This window comes from Gadus macrocephalus, chromosome 20, assembly GCF_031168955.1.
Source record: "Gadus macrocephalus chromosome 20, ASM3116895v1".
NCBI classification, from domain to species: domain Eukaryota; kingdom Metazoa; phylum Chordata; class Actinopteri; order Gadiformes; family Gadidae; genus Gadus; species Gadus macrocephalus.
Window position 1 is genome coordinate 5,348,737 of NC_082401.1, and position 20,269 is coordinate 5,369,005.

At 44.2% G+C, this 20,269-nt stretch overlaps 1 protein-coding gene across 4 annotated transcripts in view; it reads left to right on the top strand.

Annotated features, from left to right (window-relative positions):
• The window catches only part of parp4 (poly (ADP-ribose) polymerase family, member 4), a 42,874-nt gene extending 30,856 nt beyond the window's left edge, over positions 1–12,018 (top strand). Inside the window, exons 28-33 of one of the 4 annotated variants that reach the window (XM_060040600.1) lie at positions 827–907; positions 1,153–1,248; positions 5,563–7,752; positions 8,946–9,048; positions 10,070–10,202; positions 10,971–12,018. In XM_060040600.1, coding sequence (XP_059896583.1) covers positions 827–907; positions 1,153–1,248; positions 5,563–7,752; positions 8,946–9,048; positions 10,070–10,202; positions 10,971–11,247 — 2,880 coding nt within the window. In that variant the 3' untranslated portion in view covers positions 11,248–12,018. The other 3 variants (XM_060040601.1, XM_060040602.1, XM_060040599.1) reach the window with 3 other exon arrangements.
• The last annotated feature ends 8,251 nt before the right edge of the window (positions 12,019–20,269 follow it).

A 20,269-nucleotide genomic window follows, 5' to 3' on the forward strand; every position in this document is an offset into this window, starting at 1 on the left:
AGCACACACTTCCTATTTATTATTTCCTACTTTGAATGACTTGCCTACGGAAGCTCATTGCATTCAGTCTCTTCTGTTCATTTCTGTGTCGGTTCAGTGAACGAAGTTAGTTCAGGCAAATCACGTCTAAATGTATACCTCCATCTACTGGTTTGGACTGTGAACGTGAAACAATTATTTGGTTGCTGGCGATTTGACAGGCTTATTTTTTATGCCACTTAATGACATGTTAATCTCTCAAAGTAGGAAAGTCATTCAAGGAAGGAAATAAGTAGGAAATGTGTGCTTGCTTTTTTCAAAAGGCTATTTAGATCCTCAGCCCGGATCCTATCCTTATCTCATAAATTATGAGCAGTGTAAAAAAGTTAAAAAGTAATCTGATTACTGATGCTGATTATTCCTTTAAAAATTTACTTAGTTACTTGACTGATTACTTGATTTTAAAAGTAACTAAATTAGATTAAAAGTTACTTTATTAGTTACATTCAGAAGCTGCCGACAACATCCCCTTCTGCCTCAAAATAAAAATGACAACCGGTTTTGCCATTACTCACTTTATTGGAAGAGCAACGTCAACAATGTATCTCTTGACAATTTAAGTTTATCCTAAAAATAATAATGTTTATTTTTTATTTTTTTTATCTTCAATGTGTATTGGCCAATCAGATTTGTCTTGGCAAAGAAAAGATAAAGGAAATTGTGAGACTGTAGATGGTTGTGAAAATAACCAATGTGCACCAACCTTGTGTCAATGTTACATAAGCATACATATATAAATATATCAATTCATATAGTCATGGCATCGTCTGTGTGTTTGCTTTTACAGTTCCTCCACCAACTGACGGCGAGAGCGGTCATCAGAGACTATGAGAACGGAACGCTGTCCATCGGTCAAGCTGAGCACGAGGTGTGGGTGTGTGTGTGTGTGGCTGTTGGTGTGGTTGGGTGGGTGGCTGTGGGTTTGTGTGGGTGTTGGTGTGTGTGTAGACTGCATATAAATAGTACGTCTATAGGCACTTTGTTGCTTTGTCAATCAAACTACTACATGTATTGTAGTGCTGTGTGCGTGTGTGTGGCATGCATGCGTACAGATGGCATGAATATTATCCTGTGGAGGGTTTGTTTAGCTTTATTTTATTGTTGCTTTTCCAGGGCAAGAAGGCGGAGCTTAAGTCGTTCATCGTTGAGCTGAGCAAAGAGTTCTCCATTCTGTCCCAGTTCACCAGCTTTGTGGCCATCGAAAAGAGGGTAACTATACACATACTGCTGCTCAAGCAGACTACTCCAACCACTGTAACCAACCTTTATTTATAGAGGCACTCTCATTGAGGTTAAGCAACTCTTTTGTAAGATACCTGAGTCTATGTGCTGCAGTCCCACACCCACATAACACATACTACATAAAACATACACATGGTTCCCGCGGGTCCTTAAAAAGTCTTAAAAAGTCTTACTTTTTTTTGTGTGAAATCAATGCCATAAATTGTCTTTAATTTACTGTAAATTTTCTCTAGGTATTACATTTTGCAAAGGGTTTTTTAAGACTATAGGGAAAATTGTCGTAAACAACAAATCACATAGTGTGTCTTTTAATTACGGCATTTTCAGGAGTTTTACATTACGTTAACGTTGACATCAGTCATCAGTCGGCTAACTGGCTGGCGCTAGGGCTGGGACGACGCGTCGACGTAATCGACGACGTCGACGCATAAATTACGTTGACGCGAAAAATGCGCGTCGATTTAAAAAAAAAAAAAAAGAAAAAAAGAAAAAAAAGATGGCCGGCGCCGGAGCGTAGTTGCAACGCGAGTGGCTCCTCAGACTTTCATAAGTGCAAGGCGCCACGCACTCGTTCCTCTAAAGTATGGGAATTCTTTAATGTGAAATGAAACGATTCCGTGATATGTCGTCTTTGCAAAATGGAGATGACTTTCCATTCTAGCACCACGGCAATTCACCAGCACCTGAAGAGGCGTCACCCGGTAGCAGCTGCAGATGACTGAGCACCGTAGAATTCTAAGAATGCATTACTTTGCACTTTTATTTTGGAATTTAAAGGCAATAAACATGTATTGAAATGTTAAGGAATTCAGATATGTAAATCAACATGTATAAATTGCTATTAGTCAATTAATGGGGAGATAATCGAGAATCGAATCGAATCGAAATCGAATCGGACTGAAAAAATGAATCGTTAGATTAATCGATGCATCGAAAAAATAATCGCTAGATTAATCGTTTAAAAAATAATCGTTTATCCCAGCCCTAGCTGGCGCTACTTTTAGCTAGTGACAGTTGACATCATTAGGCCAACTTGCGCTACTTTCAGGATGGGATGGTGCAAATTCAATGAGAAATGGTTTGAGGAGGATAAGTTTCGGGGTGGTTGGATAAGGCAGGTGACTACGTGGCAAGGTGTCGTTTATGCCGAAAGTCATTCATACTAGGGACCATGGGAGCAAAAGCTCTTGAGTCCCACATGAGGTCGCAGAAACATATCCGATACTCCGCAGCAGCTAGCGGGACTATCTTGGCTTATCTTGCCAAATACGGCATCGCATCTTTCATAAAAAGAGAGCTGGCACGCAGTGTAAACGATAAACAGTACGTCCTCATGTTCGACGAGAGAATGAACAAAACCACTAAAAGCAAACAGATGGATATCCATATATGGCGGTACTATGGATCACAGTTCATGCTGGATCATTGTAAGTTTCCAAACAGTAAATTAATTAAATTGTGTGTGTGTGTTAGGGCTTTGACTTTTGCCCAAAAATCATATTCGAAGTTTGTTTGATTATTAATATTAGAATATATTAGAATATTTATTAATAATATTTTGACCATTAAATTCCTTCAGTAAGAACTGGGGATTGGGCTTTGCGGGGTTTGTTTACCGGCGTTGCTATGGTTACCGGTCCTGCGTGTTCCAACGGTTTATTAGGTTTCTAATAAATCGCTGTCTAATCAATACTTCATTCACTGCCTCTTCCGTGGTCATTACAATATTATGAATAGACTGCGTCAGGTTCTCCAACGTCTCTCCCTCTTGGCCTGCTCATAACAGGTTTGAATATTAAGGGATGCCTAATATTCGTTTGAATTTTGATTTATTTTTTGATATTCGAACAACGAAGTTCGGAGTCAAAGCCTGTGTGTGTGTGTGTGTGTGTGTGTGTGTGTGTGTGTGTGTGTGTGTGTGTGTGTGTGTGTGTGTGTGTGTGTGTGTGTGTGTGTGTGTGTGTGTGTGTGTGTGTGTGTGTGTGTGTGGAGATCACTGGCAGCTGCGTTTACATGGACATATCTGATCCGGATAGATGTGGAAGAACAGCTCAATCGGAATAGAAAAGGATAATATATACGCCTCAATCGGAATACAATTATCTATTCGGAATATCATTTCTATTCGGCTGCAGAAGAGGTGGTGTAGTCCGCTATAATCGACATGTATACACTTATTCCGATTATTTTGGTGTTTAACTTATAGCAGCTGCAGTAGTTCGCAATTGGTCCACTCCGCACACCAAACTTGACTGCTGTCAAGGACGGTGGATTTATTGCCTGAATCACGTCTTTGTTATCACTCCGTAGTAGTTACAGTAGTCCGGTAATTTATCAACCCCAGCGTGTCCGGTTGCTAAGAGACGGGACATGGGTGTTTATGGATAACACGGGTGGGTTCATGTGTTCGTGTATCGTCGTGTCCGCGTGCTTCCGAGATAACTTTGCAAGAGTACTAATACTACTGCTAGTACTACGGCTACTAGTACCACTAACTACTACTAGTACCACTACACTCAAAATTAGGTTGATGTGTCTTATAAGTGACTCAATAAATTCCCTTTTCTATCAAATCATTTTTCTGACATTTTTTGGGTCTTCATTTATGTATGTGTTGGTCTTAAAAAGGTCTTAAAATGTCTTAAATTTGACTTTAAAAATGGTGCAAGAACCATGATACACACAATCGACAAAATACCACAAAATACCCAAAACGTATTCTACAAAACAAGGAGCTGCGCATTGTACTTTAAACGCACCAACAAAGACCTACACAGGGTACTATAAACACACAAACAAGGACCTACACAGGGTACTATAAACACACAAACAAGGACCGGCACAGGGTACTATAAACACAAACAAGGACCTACACAGGGTACTATAAACACAAACAAGGACCTATACCGGGTACTATAAACACAAACAAGGACCTACACAGGGTACTATAAACACAAACAATGACTTATATAGGGTACTATAAACACAAACAAGGACCTACACAGGGTACTATAAACACAAACAAGGACCTATACCGGGTACTATAAACACAAGAAAGGACCTACACAGGGTACTATAAACACAAACAAGGACCTACACAGCGTACTATAAACACAAACAAGGACCTATACAGGGTACTATAAACACAAACAGGGACCGGCACAAGGTACTATAAAACCAACAAGGACCTACACAGGGTACTATAAACACAAACAAGGACCGGCACAGGGTACTATAAACACCAACAAGGACCTACAAAGGGTACTATAAACACGCAGACAGCCCGTCACTCCTTTGCAAATGCAAGCAATGCACGCAGTGTACTTAAGCACTGTGGTTTTGTGTAAGGCAAGTTGAATGATTGTCGAAGGAAGTCTTAGATTAGAAGAGCCCCCAATATTTTCCCAGATCATATATCTGAAAATATTAAAAGCTAAAAGTAAAGAAATTGATTCAATGACTAACTCAGAGCCATCTTTAACAATATCTCTAACAATGACAACGCATTGTTGATTTAAACATGAGGATATCTTTGTGCTTGCATGCATTTGCAATTTCTGTTCAATTAATTTCTTTCATGTCATCAAATCAATGAGTAAAGTGGAGAGGGCTACTGTAGCCAAAGTGCCCCTATGCATTCTCCAATAAACTACAATCATCTTCCAATCATTTCTACTACTGTGAAGAATCACCAAAGCTATTATGTTGTTATGTTGTTTGCCAGTTATCTTGGTGGCTTTGTTTACACAGGGTTTTTTTTTCCATCTTTCCAGAGACTACCACCCTTTTTAACTCATTAAGCATATCGAAGCTGCTCTGGTCAAAGAGCTTGGTCAACTGTACATCAACAGCATCTCATATCAATGACTTACATCAGCAGCGCTCTCATCTGTAGTGTTTGTGCTAAGAGAGAATCTACCTGGGTGCAAGATAGCAGTGTAAACGTGGTTTTTGTGGTATTGAACTTCATGATTTGGGCATTCTCTCAATAAGCAGGCGGAATGGATTTGATAATGGATTTGAGCACTGACACAGCGCTCTGAAAAGAGAGTATTAAGTGAATAGGCCGATGCACACATTTTCAACGTTCTAAAAACATGGTCAAAGCTAGGGGGGGTCTAAACTTATCATTTAAATAACGGTGTGGGACTTGTCCCACCCTCATACAATGGCTGCGGTGTCCTTGTCTACCCGTAGACTTCAGAGATTGGGGTTGGTGCAGATGCACTATCGTTCCATGGATATAATGTTAATGATCCTTGCTCCTTTTGTCTCCCCCAGGATCCACAACGTCCAGAGGAGCCAGAGCTCACAGACATCTCTAAAATAATTGCAGAAGAAGATGTAGACTTCCTGTCGTACATGGGTTGGAACGAGGCAGATGAGGCGGAGGAGGAGTGGGGAGAAGAGGAGGACAAGGGTTGGATCATGGACGAGGAGAGCGGGGAAGAAGAGGGGGCCGAGGGGAGGAAGAAGAACGAGGTGGAAAATGAAGAGGAGGACTATGAGGAGGCTGACGAAGAGGATGATGAAGAGGAGGAAGAGGGGTACGGATTGTATGTGGGTTGTTGCGCTACAGAATCTATTGACGATTCCTTCGATTCTCCTCCATCTTCGCCTCTTGCACTCCTCCAGCAGAGTGCTGCCCCTGCTCCTCCCCCCCCACCAGCTCCCTCTGACTTAAAAGTTTGCATACAAAGTGCTGCCCCTCTTTCAGAACTGGATGACGGAGAGGATTATGAAGAGCTTGGGTGTTGTAGCGCTGCAGAATATATTGACGATTCCTTCTATTTTCTTCAATCGTCTGATGTACTCAGCCAGCAGCGTGCTGCCCCTCGCTTCCCACCAGCTCCCTCTGACTTACCAGATTGCATTCGAAGTGATGCCCCTCCTCCCCCCATCTTTCACAGGGCCAAGGCTATTGTTGCACCTGCTACTGAAAGATTTGCACTTCGCTCTTACGTGAAATGCAGTAAGCGTGCTGCCCCATCTCCTCCCCCCGTCTTACGCAGGGGGAGGAGATGGGGCAGCACTGTCCCCAACTTATGGGGGCAGAGTGGTGCACCTCCTCCTACCCAATCACAACCTTTCACTGAAACCCTCTTATGCAGTATGAGTGGTGCACCTCCTCCTACCCAATCACAACTTTTCTCTAGAACCCCCTTTGGCAGGCAGAGTGCTCCACCTCCTCCTATCCCATCACAACCTTTCTCTGGAACCGACTATGGCAGGCAGAGTGGTCCACCTCCTCCTATCCCATCACAACCTTTCTCTGGAACCGACTATGGCAGGCAGAGTGGTCCACCTCCTCCTATCCCATCGCAACCTTTCTCTGAAACACCCTTTGGTAGGCAGAGTGGTGCACCTCCTCCTACCCAATCACAACCTTTGACTGAAACCCTCTTATGCAGGGAGAGAGGTGCACCTCCTCCTACCCAATCACAACCCTTCTCTGAAATCCCCTTTGGCAGGCAGAGTGGTGCACCTCCTCCTACCCAATCACAACCCTTCTCTGAAATCCGCTTTGGCAGGCAGAGTGGTGCACCTCCTCCTACCCAATCACAACCTTTCTCTGAAACCCCCGTTGGCTGGCAGAGTGCTCCACCTCCTCCTGACCAATACCAACCTTTCTCTGGAACCCTCTTTGGCTGGCAGAGTGGTGCTACTCCTCCTATCCCATCACAACCTTTATCTGGAACCCCCTTTGGCAGGCAGAGTGGTGCTACTCCTCCTATCCCATCACAACCTTTCTCTGGAACCCCCTTTGGCTGGCAGAGTGGTGCTACTCCTCCTATCCCATCACAACCTTTATCTGGATTCGCCTATGGCATGCAGAGTGCTCCACCTCCTCCTATCCCATCGCAACCTTTCTCTGACACTGCCTTTGGTAGGCAGAGTGGTGCACCTCCTCCTACCCAATCACAACCTTTCACTGAAACCCTCTTATGCAGGGTGAGTGGTGCACCTCCTCCTACCCAATCAAAACCTTTGACTGAAACCCTCTTGTGCAGGGAGAGAGGTGCACCTCCTCCTACCCAATCACAACCCTTCTCTGAAACCCCCGTTGGCAGGCAGAGTGGTCCACCTCCTCCTATCCCATCACAACCTTTCTCTAGCTCCTCATTAGACCATGGTCAGACCATGATGTATGATCTCCCTCCAGGTGTTCCCTTCAGCAGCCCCTTTAGCCTGCAGCGTGACGCACCTCCTGGACTACAACCCCAGTATTTGTCTGCCCCTCCCTCAAAAAGGGGGGTTCAACTTAGAGAAAAGGCCGCAATGAAAGAAGGCTCTTCATCTAGGCAGGGGGGGTCTTCTGAGGTTTGCAGGCGTCGACTGCGGAGGGCAATTGAAGATCTTGAAATCTTCCTTCCGAGAGGTGTTGAGAATGATGTGAATGATGAGATAATCAGAATGGAGCCTGAAAAATCAACCACCAAGTGGACCAACATCTTTCAAATGCAATGTTCAGTAAGTAATTCTTTTTTTAGGACCACCACAGAATTACCAGGATTTGTAATTATATATATTTTTCCTATGGAAAGCATAATCATACTCTTAATGAAGTAGAATTATTAATTTAACTAATGCTACATCTACATCATTCCTGACTCTGAAGGCTGTTCATCACAAATGAGCAAATTGGTACATCATCTAAATCAATAAGGTGAATGACGTTTGACATCACGATAACGGGTTCCTACATTTATAGGTCTGTAAAGTAAGAAAATTATGGAATTAAATTTAGCTCATTTCCAGGTCAAATGATTTAGTATTTACTATTTTCTTAATTGTAATGCAACTTGCTAAACCAACATATATTTATATATGATATAACTATAATGAACAAAGGAGACTTAAATGGCCTAGTAGAGTAGTTAGGGGAAAAACATACTTGAGTATGTTACAGATGGCCTAGTGTGAGTGCGCCCTTAGTCAGACAGGGCTGTTCTTTTGCTTATGACCTGACTCATTCTATAAATCTCTGTCAAAATAGGTTAAAATGCTGGATTCATGGAACCTTAAAAAATAATTGATCGCCCCAATCTAGAATCACAGGGAGCGGTTTGGTTAAATATTTATTTTATTATCACATCATAATGAAGTCATGTCTACATTTTTCCATTACCAATCAATAGTATGTAAGAAACGTCTGTAGGCCTTAAACAGAAAGATTTATGATCATGACCATAACCTAAATCAGAAAAACAAAGAGTTTTTGTGTGGGTTTAATTAACCTTGAAAAAACAAATAAAGTCTTCAGGATGAACACCTCCCATCAGCCAATGATGGATAGATTTGATACTTTCACAGGTAACATGTCAGGGTAAGATATTCAATCAATTGGCCAGTAGATTGTGCCACCAGGACATCATTCTTAAAGTACATTTGGACCCGGTGTATCTTCCAGGCATTACTTGTTATTGCCAATGAAATGCTACATACGTATGTGTATCGATGTACCTCTGTTTATATGTATTCTGTAATTTAACTATATATCATGATCATATCTTTCCACCTGAACTTGGCAGACATTTTGTTGGACGTTAGTATAGCGTGATTAGACACGCCACATAGTGGGTAAAGTTGGATACTGTGTATGATTGTACTCTGTGTGCAATTTTTCTGGTCTGACCACAATGTGTTGAATTTTTGTGTTCAAGGAGGGCTACTGGGAGTGTTCTGTTGCACTGGGAGTGCTCCTGAAGATGGAAATCAAATCATTTGCCAACGTATTCCTGAAGAGCAAGGGCATCTGCTCACTAGGTGTGTGTGTGTGTGTGTGTGTGTGTGTGTGTGTGTGTGTGTGTGTGTGTGTGTGTGTGTGTGTGTGTGTGTGTGTGTGTGTGTGTGTGTGTGTGTGTGTGTGTGTGTGGGGGGGGGTTCACACTTCACAAGAGCTAGCTCAAAGTTCAGTTCACATAGATTCAAATTAAAGGTTGGGTATGGAATTCTCTTTTTTAGCCATTTTTTCAAAATTACTTGAAATCCTTATCATAACCCACTTACAGCCACTGAGTTAGAAATACTGACATGAAAATTAAACAAGTCAATCATCTGTGGAACGGGCAGGGCTCGAAAAACTCCAGCCAATGATTTACAGACCCACCGAGTGGCATTGGACAGTAAGTATGTCAATCAAACGGTCGTACTGTACTCCCCCTCCCCTGCTCCCCGCGTGTGACCCCTTCGTGCACATACTCAAAGCTTGTGTCCCAGAGCAAGCTTCTGTTTGTTGTTATCCTGCGGTAGCTACTGGAGCTAGCTAACTAGCTATTGGCTCGCTCTCACGCATCTGTGTTCGCGCTCGTGCATGATTGCGCGTCCATGTACTTGGAATGGGTGGAGTCAGAGTCAGCGTTGAAGGAGTTGTGTGTTTTCAAAATCTGCTGGCGTTTCCCATACCCAACCTTTAACTAGTTCACGTCCATGGTTTACAAAAAAAATCTTTTTTTATTCCATTCTATTGTTTTCAAGTAGAACCTCCTCCTACCCATCCAGCCCAAGCCCCCAAATCACTGCCACTGCCCAAACTAAATTAGTTACTGTATAGCCTACTACTATAGAATCAAGATTACTTTTAAAAGCCAAGAAAAAACAATGCGAGTACGTTAAACAACAACAAATATTCTGCAGGAAGTGGTAAACCAGGCTAGCTGCAGCCGCCAGTCCTCTAGAGAATGCGGCCCATTTGACTTGGGTTAAGGAAAGCTGCGGCTGTTTGCTGGAAGCCTACCCTTGTGATGATGATGTGTGTGTGTGTGCGTGTGCGTGCGCACGTGTGTAGGCGTGCGGGCGCGTGCGGACATCCTGAGGCTGCTGGCGTCCCTGCTGGTGCTGCAGTTGATGCGGCTGGAGGGTGTGGCTGAGGGGCGGCTGCTGAGGAACCTGTTCAGCCTGGACACGCCCCCGGAGGCCAGGTCTCTGCCCTCACCGAGCACCCCGACACTACAGGGCCCTCCACACCGGTCCACCCCAACACTACAGGGCCCTCCACACCGGTCCACCCCAACACTACAGGGCCCTCCACACCGGTCCACCCCAACACTACAGGGCCCTCCACACCGGTCCACCCCAACACTACAGGGCCCTCCCCTCTGGTCCACCCCAACACTACAGGGCCCTCCCCTCTGGTCCACCCCAACACTACAGGCCCCTCCACTACTGTCCACCCAGACCCCAGCACCATCGCCGGTTTCTGTGGTTGAGTTTATTTTCCTCAAAACAACATTGTTCAAAATAAGTAGACGGGCATAAACAATACAAACAAAACAAAACGAGGGGCTCATACAGCTACCAGGTACATCACCCAAATGAATAGAGAGGTAAGTAAATACTTCAAACTGAAAAGATACTCGGATGGATAGAAAGAATCTTAAAGGTCCCATATTGTACCACCAGGTGTGAGACTGATATTGCCATTACAAGCCGTTTTGAAAATCTGCCTCTCGTGACATCACATGCGGGCTAATCACACGCACACTTGGTGGTATAATATGGGACCTTCAAAAAAATGAAAGGGAAAATAACACATAACATCATGAAGATCGGTTGGCCGACTCCCAGCCGAGCAGTGATGCCAGGGTCCGCGGGGGAACCTGGTTGAAGCATACACACTCCATACATGCGTATTAGAAGGTGTGTTATTGGTGTGTGCGGGCTAAGGCTCAATAAGAATGTTGTTGCAGATGTGGCGAGCGCTGGCGTGCGGTGAAGCGAGCAGTGGACTGGGTGCGCTGGGCCGACCACCAGTACCCATGCATCTACAGCCGGCTGGAGTTTGGGCGGAGCTGGGAGTCATCCACGCGCCAGCTCCTCGGCTATGAGCAGCCCCCGGCCGCCTCACCCCTCAGCGGGGTCATTCCCTGGAGGGCCTCCATTGAAGACAAGATGCTGAAGGATTTCTTTCTGTTTCACAGGTTCACTGCAAACTCACATGGAATATGCCCATCTCACCCTTTTTGAACACGACTTCACACATACTAACAATTCCAGTATACCACATCCATCGTAAAAACAAATGGTTTGCAGATTAATTATGCATGTCATCAGGCTTTGTGAACCGATTTTTAATTTTTCTCAGTCTTGGGATGGGAATAGTTGCATATGTGATGTAGACATTCATTTTAAACACCACTAGAAGGTTAATATGCAAATTAATCTAAAATATCTATAACTGCCATGTTTACCTACTTTCTTTACAATTACTAGCCTGTGTAATTATATCAAACATGATTCACAACATTATCCATAGTAATGTAAACTAAGACACCAATTCTCTGAGATGATATTGAATATGATGTTGAAAACACATATGTCAAATCTGGTGAAGATCTCTTGCAAACAACCCCTTCGTCTCTACAGGCTCAAACTGTGCGTTGTGCCCTTGTAGTAAATATATGAAGTTTAAACCTAGATTCAATAACTGTTGTATTCCTCTTGTTTAAACAGGGCCACAGAGCGCTATGCTGTATTTCTTATCGTTGTGTGAAGGGGTTATTTTTTAACGGCCTCATTCACATAGAATTGGTGTTCTGGTAGTGGTTAATTGACTTTGAGTTGGTTATGTATCAGACAGTCGATAATTTTAATGGTGATGATTGTTTCAAATTGTTCTTTAATCAAGGTTTAGAATAAGGCTAGCCAAACAAATGCAAATGCTTCCATCTGATCTAAATGTGATTAAAATGACCTATTCCTGAAAGCTTCAATCAACCATTTACCAGTTACTAGAAACATGTTTCTTGAATATGCTTAATCATGGTTAGATTCTTGTTTAATAACCCTTGTATGTGGAGTCTTCTTCAAACTCTAGTAGGCTCCACCTCAGAGGGACGTCAAGATCCCCTCTGGATATCCTTTATATCCCACATTATACTCAGGAATAGAATTAAATGAAATAATGGAAATCATTAAAACACAAGTCCAAAATTAGTTTTGTTCTTATTTCCACAATTGGATATACATTAATAAAAAGGGACTGTAATCTAAAGTTGATTGTTCTGAAAAGACAACAAACCACTTCCTCATGAAGCCCCAGCAGCTCTCGGATTGAAATAGGGTCCAGGGGCGTTTCAAAGGTTAGTTAAGCTTAATTAACGAATTTAATCAAAGTTTTATTCATTCAGAAAGAACACACAGTAGGCATACCAAATCATGATATGATATATCATCTTGAATCATCATGTATCATCATGAATAATCAATACACCAATAAGAGTTATTGTTTTTTTTATTTGTGGATAGACAGAAAAAAGAACTAATGGGAGAATGCAGACATTTGTTTGAATAAACACACACCAGGCACGGCGCCAGGATTCCAGTTGTGGATGGGCCAGACCAATTGTGGGTGGTCCTTAAATGAAAAACGTTATGAAATCCTTGTTTAACCTAATACAAATGACTGATTCATATACTGTTATATTATCAGTGCATAATAGCTTGATGCTCTTCAAATATTTTGTTGCATTGTAAAAAGTTTCGGTGCATACAGACCCACTGCTAAGCTTTTGGGTGCCCTAAACTCAACTGGTCAGGGAGGCTTAAAGGGAGGATTAAATATGAACATGTATAAATTAAGTAATATATAAAGAGCAGCACCATCAGTAATGTATAAGTAATATATAAAACGTTCTTAACAGCAGCATTACAATATAATAACATAATAACAAGTGCAGGCTCCGAAGATGAAAGAAAATAATTATGAGCACAAATAAGGTATAAAAGGAAGTAGCATCATCAAAACAAAATATCAAAAGACAACTATTTTTCAGACACCCGAAAACGTCCTTAAAGTGCAGCATTGTCTGCATGGACTGTCTGTGTGCGTTTTACAATAAAAATGTAAGTGAACAAAAAGAGTTGGCTACTGACTACTAACAGTAGCTACATTTGAACATAACCGAAGGACTAATTTACTCACTACTGCGTAGTCATAAACAGACCTTGTTGTTGCGAGGAAGAGGGGTTCTCCAGCTTTCCATGAGGACCCTGCCCCCATGGATGGAAACTATGCAAGGACTGTGAAACCTGAAGGAGGAGCAGAGAGTGCCAATCGGAGCTTGATCTCCGCCGTCACAGGATCTCAACACTAGAAACTATTAAAGGGTAACAAAAAAAACTTCACATCACTGTCTGAGATTGTTAGGGCCCTATCTTGCGTCCGGCGCAATTGACTTTCTACACTGACCAGGGCTGTACAGTGCGAGCATTTTACTCGCATATGCGCCTAAAAATAGATTGTGCGAGTAGAAAAAATAAAAAGGGCGCACGGGTGCGAGCAGGATTTCAACCCTTTCATTAGCTTTTTGATCCTAAAATAAATTCATACAAAGTGGATCAAAGTAGAGTACAATTTTCTCGCATCTCTAGCCTATACAAATCGACATTTTCACACCTGGAAAACACAGAACTCTCATGATGACACGCGATCACGTCGCCCAGCTCGTTGCGGCGACTTTACATTGAATGTCAATACGCGTCGCCCGGCCATCCCCGAGCGGCTCGGTAGTCCACACCAGGCGGCGCGACACGGCGATTCACCGGCCCATGGAAGTTTATATTTTTTCAACTTTTGCGGTGTGTGTGTACAAGAGGGGAAGTAGTTTCTCCAGCGGTACCGCTTCTGTCTACCGCGGAGTCTGGCGGCAGGTAGATGCAGTAGACGCGGCGCAAGCTGGGCGGGGTGATCTCGGTGTGAACATGCGCATTGTTATCAGTCGTAGTCGGGATACTCGATCGTAGCGGGAACGTTTGAAAAATGAAGAGCATCGAGTCGTATTTTCGAAAAAATCAAAGTGGTGGAACCAAGAAGGGAGAGGACATCGGTGAGAGAAATGTGAGAGAAAATGTGGAATCTGGGACTGACAGTGTCGAGCCAGAGGAGATGGCAACAGCTAGCGTTAGCACCGACAGTGCTAGCAAGGTTTACAAGTTTAAATCTGATTGGATAAAACTCTTCCCTTGGCTAGAGTTTGAGAACAACCTCATGTTCTGTAAGCTTCAAGGACAAGTCCTACAGTGGCCTGTGGGAGACAATGCTCACCAAGGAGCCATACAGGGAGGATTACAAGGTAAGCAAACACTGCTGAGTGTTTGTATCCTGCATTGCCCTCCTCCTATTATTGGTGGTTATAGATGAGATAAGTAAGGCCTTTCTTGATCCCAATAGAACATACTGGAGTTGGTGCAGCTGATGTTAGCACTGCCCATTTCAGCTGCTCAGTGCGAGAGGGGCTTCTCTGCACAAAACCGTATAAAGAGCTCCAAAAGAAGCAGCCTTGCAGTCTCCACCACCGAAGACCTCATGAGGATCACCCTGGAGGGGCCAAGTCTTGAGGACTATGATCCAAGTCCTGCTGTGGACCGCTGGATGAACTCAGCCAAGCGTGCCAGGCGACCTGACTACAAAAAATTGTGGGACAGAGATATTCTCTGCGTTTAATTGCAGTAGGCCTTATGATGGCACTGTGGTATATGTTTAATGTGTGTTACTGATTTGACTGTTAATAATAAAATTGTGTTATTTAAAAAATTTCATAGTGCTCCTAAATCTTTTCTGTGCTCCTAAATTTTTTCATTTAGGAGCACCTGTGCTCCTAGTGAAAAAGCTAAGCGTACAGCCCTGACACTGACGCATGTGTCGTTACTAGTTTGCAACTGGCGCAGAGCGTTCTTTTCCCTACACCGCCACGCGGCGGTAAATTAGGGAATGATCTTGCGCCCCAGAGGAGGTTCGTCGAAAGGAGGAGGCGTGTTCTGGCGCAAACGTTCCCTGGTGCTATTTTGCAGTTTCAGAAAAAGGTTGCGCCACAAACCAGAAAATACCTGCGTTGTTCAGATGCTATTTTAAGGGCGCATGCATAATGTTGCTTGTGCACCTCGTTCATACACTTTGCTTCTCTCATCGACCTATCCACACATTCTTGGTAAATTATTTGGGAAAGAACAGCTGATACAGAGGTAATAAGTTGTACTTTTAAATCAAAGCATCTGCAAACACCGTACAGCAAGTGTAGCCGGCGCAGTCTGCATGCCGCCGACTACTGCGTTGTGTTCCGGTGCACTGAAGACAGGAAGCTGACGTTCTTTTAATTCTGTACAATTTCAATGAGAACAAAGAATCAGGACTCTATCTTCATGGAATGAACCAGCCTCTCTCAATCCAGTGGAACGCCAGGCCCATAGGCTTCAATTACCGGATTTCGTCAAGATTCATTTTCACCCACCACGTGTAAAAAAATAAATAATAATCGAGTTGAATAATTATTGATTATTACACGGGTCTTCTCAATGCCGTGGAACGCTCCGTTCACTTGCATGGGCTCCTCACAACTTTCGGCTGTGAATTATATTTGATCATTCACTGTTGCTAAGCATAGGCTAATTGACCGCTGTCAAGGGAAACAAAGGACTTTTTGCCTCTAATGACGTCTTCGTATCACTCCTCAAGTAGTAACTTTTCAACCCCAGCGTCTTCGGTTGCTTAGCGACGTCAACGTCTTTGGCGGACTATTTCTCAGCTGATCAACACTACGAATGCTGGTAACAAATAAATTGTGAAAAGACACACCATGTGAAGATTTTTTTTCGTTTTGGCAAGTAGCCGTGTAATAAGCGGGATAATGTATAGAACGTCGCCGGTCATTATCGAAAATAAGCCCCTTCAGGGCGAAGCAAGACACCTTCGCTGCGCGTCGGTGTCCTGTTCGCCCTGTCGGGGCTTATTTTCCCGATAATGACCGGTGTTATACATTATCCCTTACTTATTACACGGCTCTTCTCAATGCTGTAGACTGCTCCATTCACTTGAATGGGCCTTCCTAACGTTCAGCTGTCAATTATTTTTGTTTATTACACGGCTCTTCTCAATGCAGTGGAATGCTCACGTCCAGCATGTTTGACCGCTTTCAAGGAAAGTGTATTTTTGCCTCTGATTCACGTCATCTGTATCACTCTGCAGTCTAGTAACTTACCAACCCCAGCGTATTCGGTTGCTAAGCGACGTCAACGACTTCGGCGAACTATGGAGTGGCGAAGTCACGCCCCTTCCGGTAGAGCGCATGGGACCTATGAGATCGAAAAATATGACTGGGTGTCAATGGAGAGAAAATAATTATTTTCTGGTCCCAGTATTTATATGCCCTGGATTACACATATGTTGTTTGTGGATTTAAATGATAATTTTTCATGGAAAGAAAACTAAACATTTTCGTGAAGAAGTTTGATAATTTTAGGTTTTATGTGAGGCCGCTTTGTGAACTACAGCTCTTTGCTGCTCTCGACGCATATGATATACGTCACCTAGGGATGCAAACAATTAATCGATTATCGATTAATTGTCGATAAGAGATTACTCGATTAAAATAAATTACTTGCAATTAATCGCATTTTTAACCCGTAATTCCCCAACCGTCCACGTGAGGGCGCGCTTGACGCCAGACGTACTTGACGCACACGCGGGAACACAAGCGGGAACACAAGCGAAGCAGGACAAGACAAACGAAAAGCGGGACACTGACACGATGAAGAGGGCAAAACGGAGTGCAGTATGGAGCCACTTTAAGTTGGTTAATGACGACAAAGACGCCAAATGCACAATATGTGGAAGTATTTTAAAGTACAACAACTAAACGACTTTGTTGAATTACCACCTAAATGTGTCACATTCAGAAGGAAATTCAGCTTCTCAGAAGAATTGCCGCTTATCAATTAATCGATCATCGATCGATAAGATGAAACAACTATCGATTAATGAATTACTCGATAATTTGCATCCCTAACGTCACCACACCCGCACTTGGAACTCGGCACAGAGATGGCACATAGAGATGGCACATAACTAAAACTCTCCACATGCCCCAACTTATAGTGGTTTTCACCTCTTTCTATGCTTTTATCCTCGCCTTGAAAAAAGTGGAGCAGAGAGATCGCCATCTCTGTGCCGAGTTCCAAGTGCGGGTGTGGTGACGTATATCATATGCGTCGAGAGCAGCGAAGAGCTGTAGTTCACAAAGCGGCCTCACATAAAACTTAAAATGATCAAACTTCTTCACGAACATTTTTAGTTTTCTTTGCATGAAAAGGGCTCATGGGACCTATGAGATCGAAAAATATGAATGGGTGTCAATGGAGAGAAAATAATTATTTTCTGGTCCCAGTCTTTATATGCCCTGGATTACACATATGTTGTTTGTGGATTTAAATGATATTTTTTCATGCAAAGAAAACTAAAAATGTTCGTGAAGAAGTTTGATAATTTTTGGTTTTATGTGAGGCCGCTTTGTGAACTACAGCTCTTCGCTGCTCTCGACGCATATGATATACGTCACCACACCCGCCCTTGGAACTCGGCACAGAGATGGCGATCTCTCTGCCCCACTTCACCGCTTTTTCCAAGGGGAGGATAAAAGCATTGAAAGAGGTGAAAACCATTATAGAATAGAATAGAATAGAATAGAAAGCTTTATTGTCATTGTACAAGTACAACGAAATGCAATGAGCAGCTCCATACATGCATACATGTAATCGAATATAAACATATAATAATTACAAAAGCAATGTATAATATAAATAAATAAATATAATATAAATAAATAAATACAAATTTAAAATACACAGTAAAAAACAACAACACTTAAATACACAGTAAAGACTACCAACAGACTACTCTGCAGTAGACTACCAACAGACTCCTCACTCGACCAATCATCGTGTTTCCGTCCCCAGCTCACCATTCCCTCCTCCCCCTCCCGCAAACCATAGGAGGAGGAGGGAGGAGAGCGCGCGCCTTCCTCACGATGCGCGCAGGGGGCACCACGGGCATCTACTGCAGAACTGAGTTCAGTAAGGTAACAGCTTTAGGAAAGAAGCTGTCCCTGAGTCTGTTTGTTCTGGCATATATGGACCTGAAGCGCCTGCCAGAGGGCAACAGGTTGAAAAGATGGTAGCCGGGGTGGGTGGTGTCCTTCAGGATGCCTCTGGCCCTGCTGAGACAGCGGGAGCCGTAGATGGTGCTTAAGGAAGGCAGAGGGCAGCCAATGATTTTTTGAGCTACGTTTGCCACCCTCTGCAGTCTCTTCCTGTCGGCCTCCGTGCAGCTGGAGTGCCACACTGACACAGCGTAGGTCAGCAGGCTCTCGATGGTGGAACGGTAGAAGGTCACCAGCAGCTGTGCGTTTAGATGCTCTCTCCTGAGCACCCTCAGAAAGTGTAGCCGCTGCTGGGCCTTCTTGACCAGCGCTGAGGTGTTGACCGACCAGGAGAGATCATCAGAGATGTGGACTCCGAGGAATTTGAATGACTGCACTCGCTCCACACCTTCACCGTTGATGTACAGGGGGGCATGGGGGGCTCTGTTCCATCGGAAGTCCAGAATGAGTTCCTTGGTCTTGATGATGTTCAGTGCCAGGTTGTTAGAAACACACCACTCACCAAGTTTCAGGACCTCATCTCTGTAGGCCGCCTCGTTTCCCCCTGTTATAAGGCCCACCACCGTTGTGTCATCAGCAAATTTAACAAAGATGTTATCTGGGTGGGTGGGACTGCAGTCTGATGTGTAGAGGGAGTAGAGTAGTGGGCTCAGCACACAGCCCTGGGGAGAGCCAGTGCTGAGAGTGCGGGAGGAGGAGAGGTGAGGACCCAGTTTCACCTGCTGGGGTCGGTTGACCAGAAAGTCTTTAATCCAGGAGCAGGTGGGTGGTGGGAGCCCCAGGTTGGCTAACTTGGGGATCAGAATGTCTGGCATTATGGTGTTAAAAGCTGAGCTGAAATCAATGAAGAGCATCCTGACGTAGCTTCCCTCTTTCTCCAGGTGACTCAGTGCTGAGTGGAGAACGATGGCTATTGCGTCGTCGGTGGATCTGTTAGTCCGGTATGCAAACTGGTGTGTGTCCATGGTGGGGGGGGAGACAGGCTTTGATGTGTCTCAAAACCAGTTTCTCAAAGCACTTGGTGATGACTGGGGTGAGTGCTACGGGGCGGAAGTCATTGAGGCTGGTAGTGGGTGACTTTTTAGGGATTGGGATGATTGTGGCAGATTTCAAGCAGGATGGGATTACAGCTTGTTCCAGAGACAGGTTGAAAATGTCAGTGAAGACCTGTGATAGCTGGTTGGCACATGCCTTGAGCACCTTCCCAGGTACTCCATCTGGGCCTGCAGCCTTCCTGGGGTTAACTGCACTGAGCACCCGCCTCACGTCCTGTACCTCAAGAGTGAGTGGGGGGGTGCTGGAGGCTGATGGGGGTTGTAGTGGTGGTTGGACTGATGTGACTGAGTGCTGTGTGGAAGACTCAAAGCGGGCAAAGAAGCTGTTCAGCTCCTCTGCCAATGCCGCATCTGAGTCCCCGGGTGTCACAGCACAGCCTCTGTAATTGGTGATCGTCTGTATGCTCTGCCACACCTGCCGGGGGTTGTTGAGCTGTTTCTCTATCCTCCTCTTGAATTCTACTTTGGCCCACCTAATGCCTCTCCTCAGGTCGGCGCGAGCGGCGCTGTACAATGCTCTGTCACCTGATCTGAAGGATGAGTCACGGGCCCGGAGGAGTGTGCGGACCTGGCTTGTCATCCATGGTTTCTGGTTTGGGAACACCCGGATGCACTTTTCCACAGTGACATTCCCAATGCAGTACTTGATGTAAGACAGTACTGTGTCTACGAATGTAGCCAGGTCTTCATGGTAGAAGGCTTCCCACTGTGTTTGTTCAAAGCAGTCCTGCAGTCGGGGGAGGGCATCCTCAGGCCAGGTGGTAATGGTCTTCTTTGTGGGCTTTGTTTGTCGACAGAGGGGGGTGTATGCGGGGGTGAGGAGCAGTGAGAGGTGGTCTGACCGGCCCAGGTGGGGGAGGGGTACGGCTCTGTATGCACGCTTGATGTTGGAATACACATGATCCAGAGTGTTTTCTCCTCTTGTTGGGCATTTTACAAATTGATAGAATTTTGGTAGAACAGTCTTGAGATTTGCTTTATTGAAGTCCCCTGCAATAATGT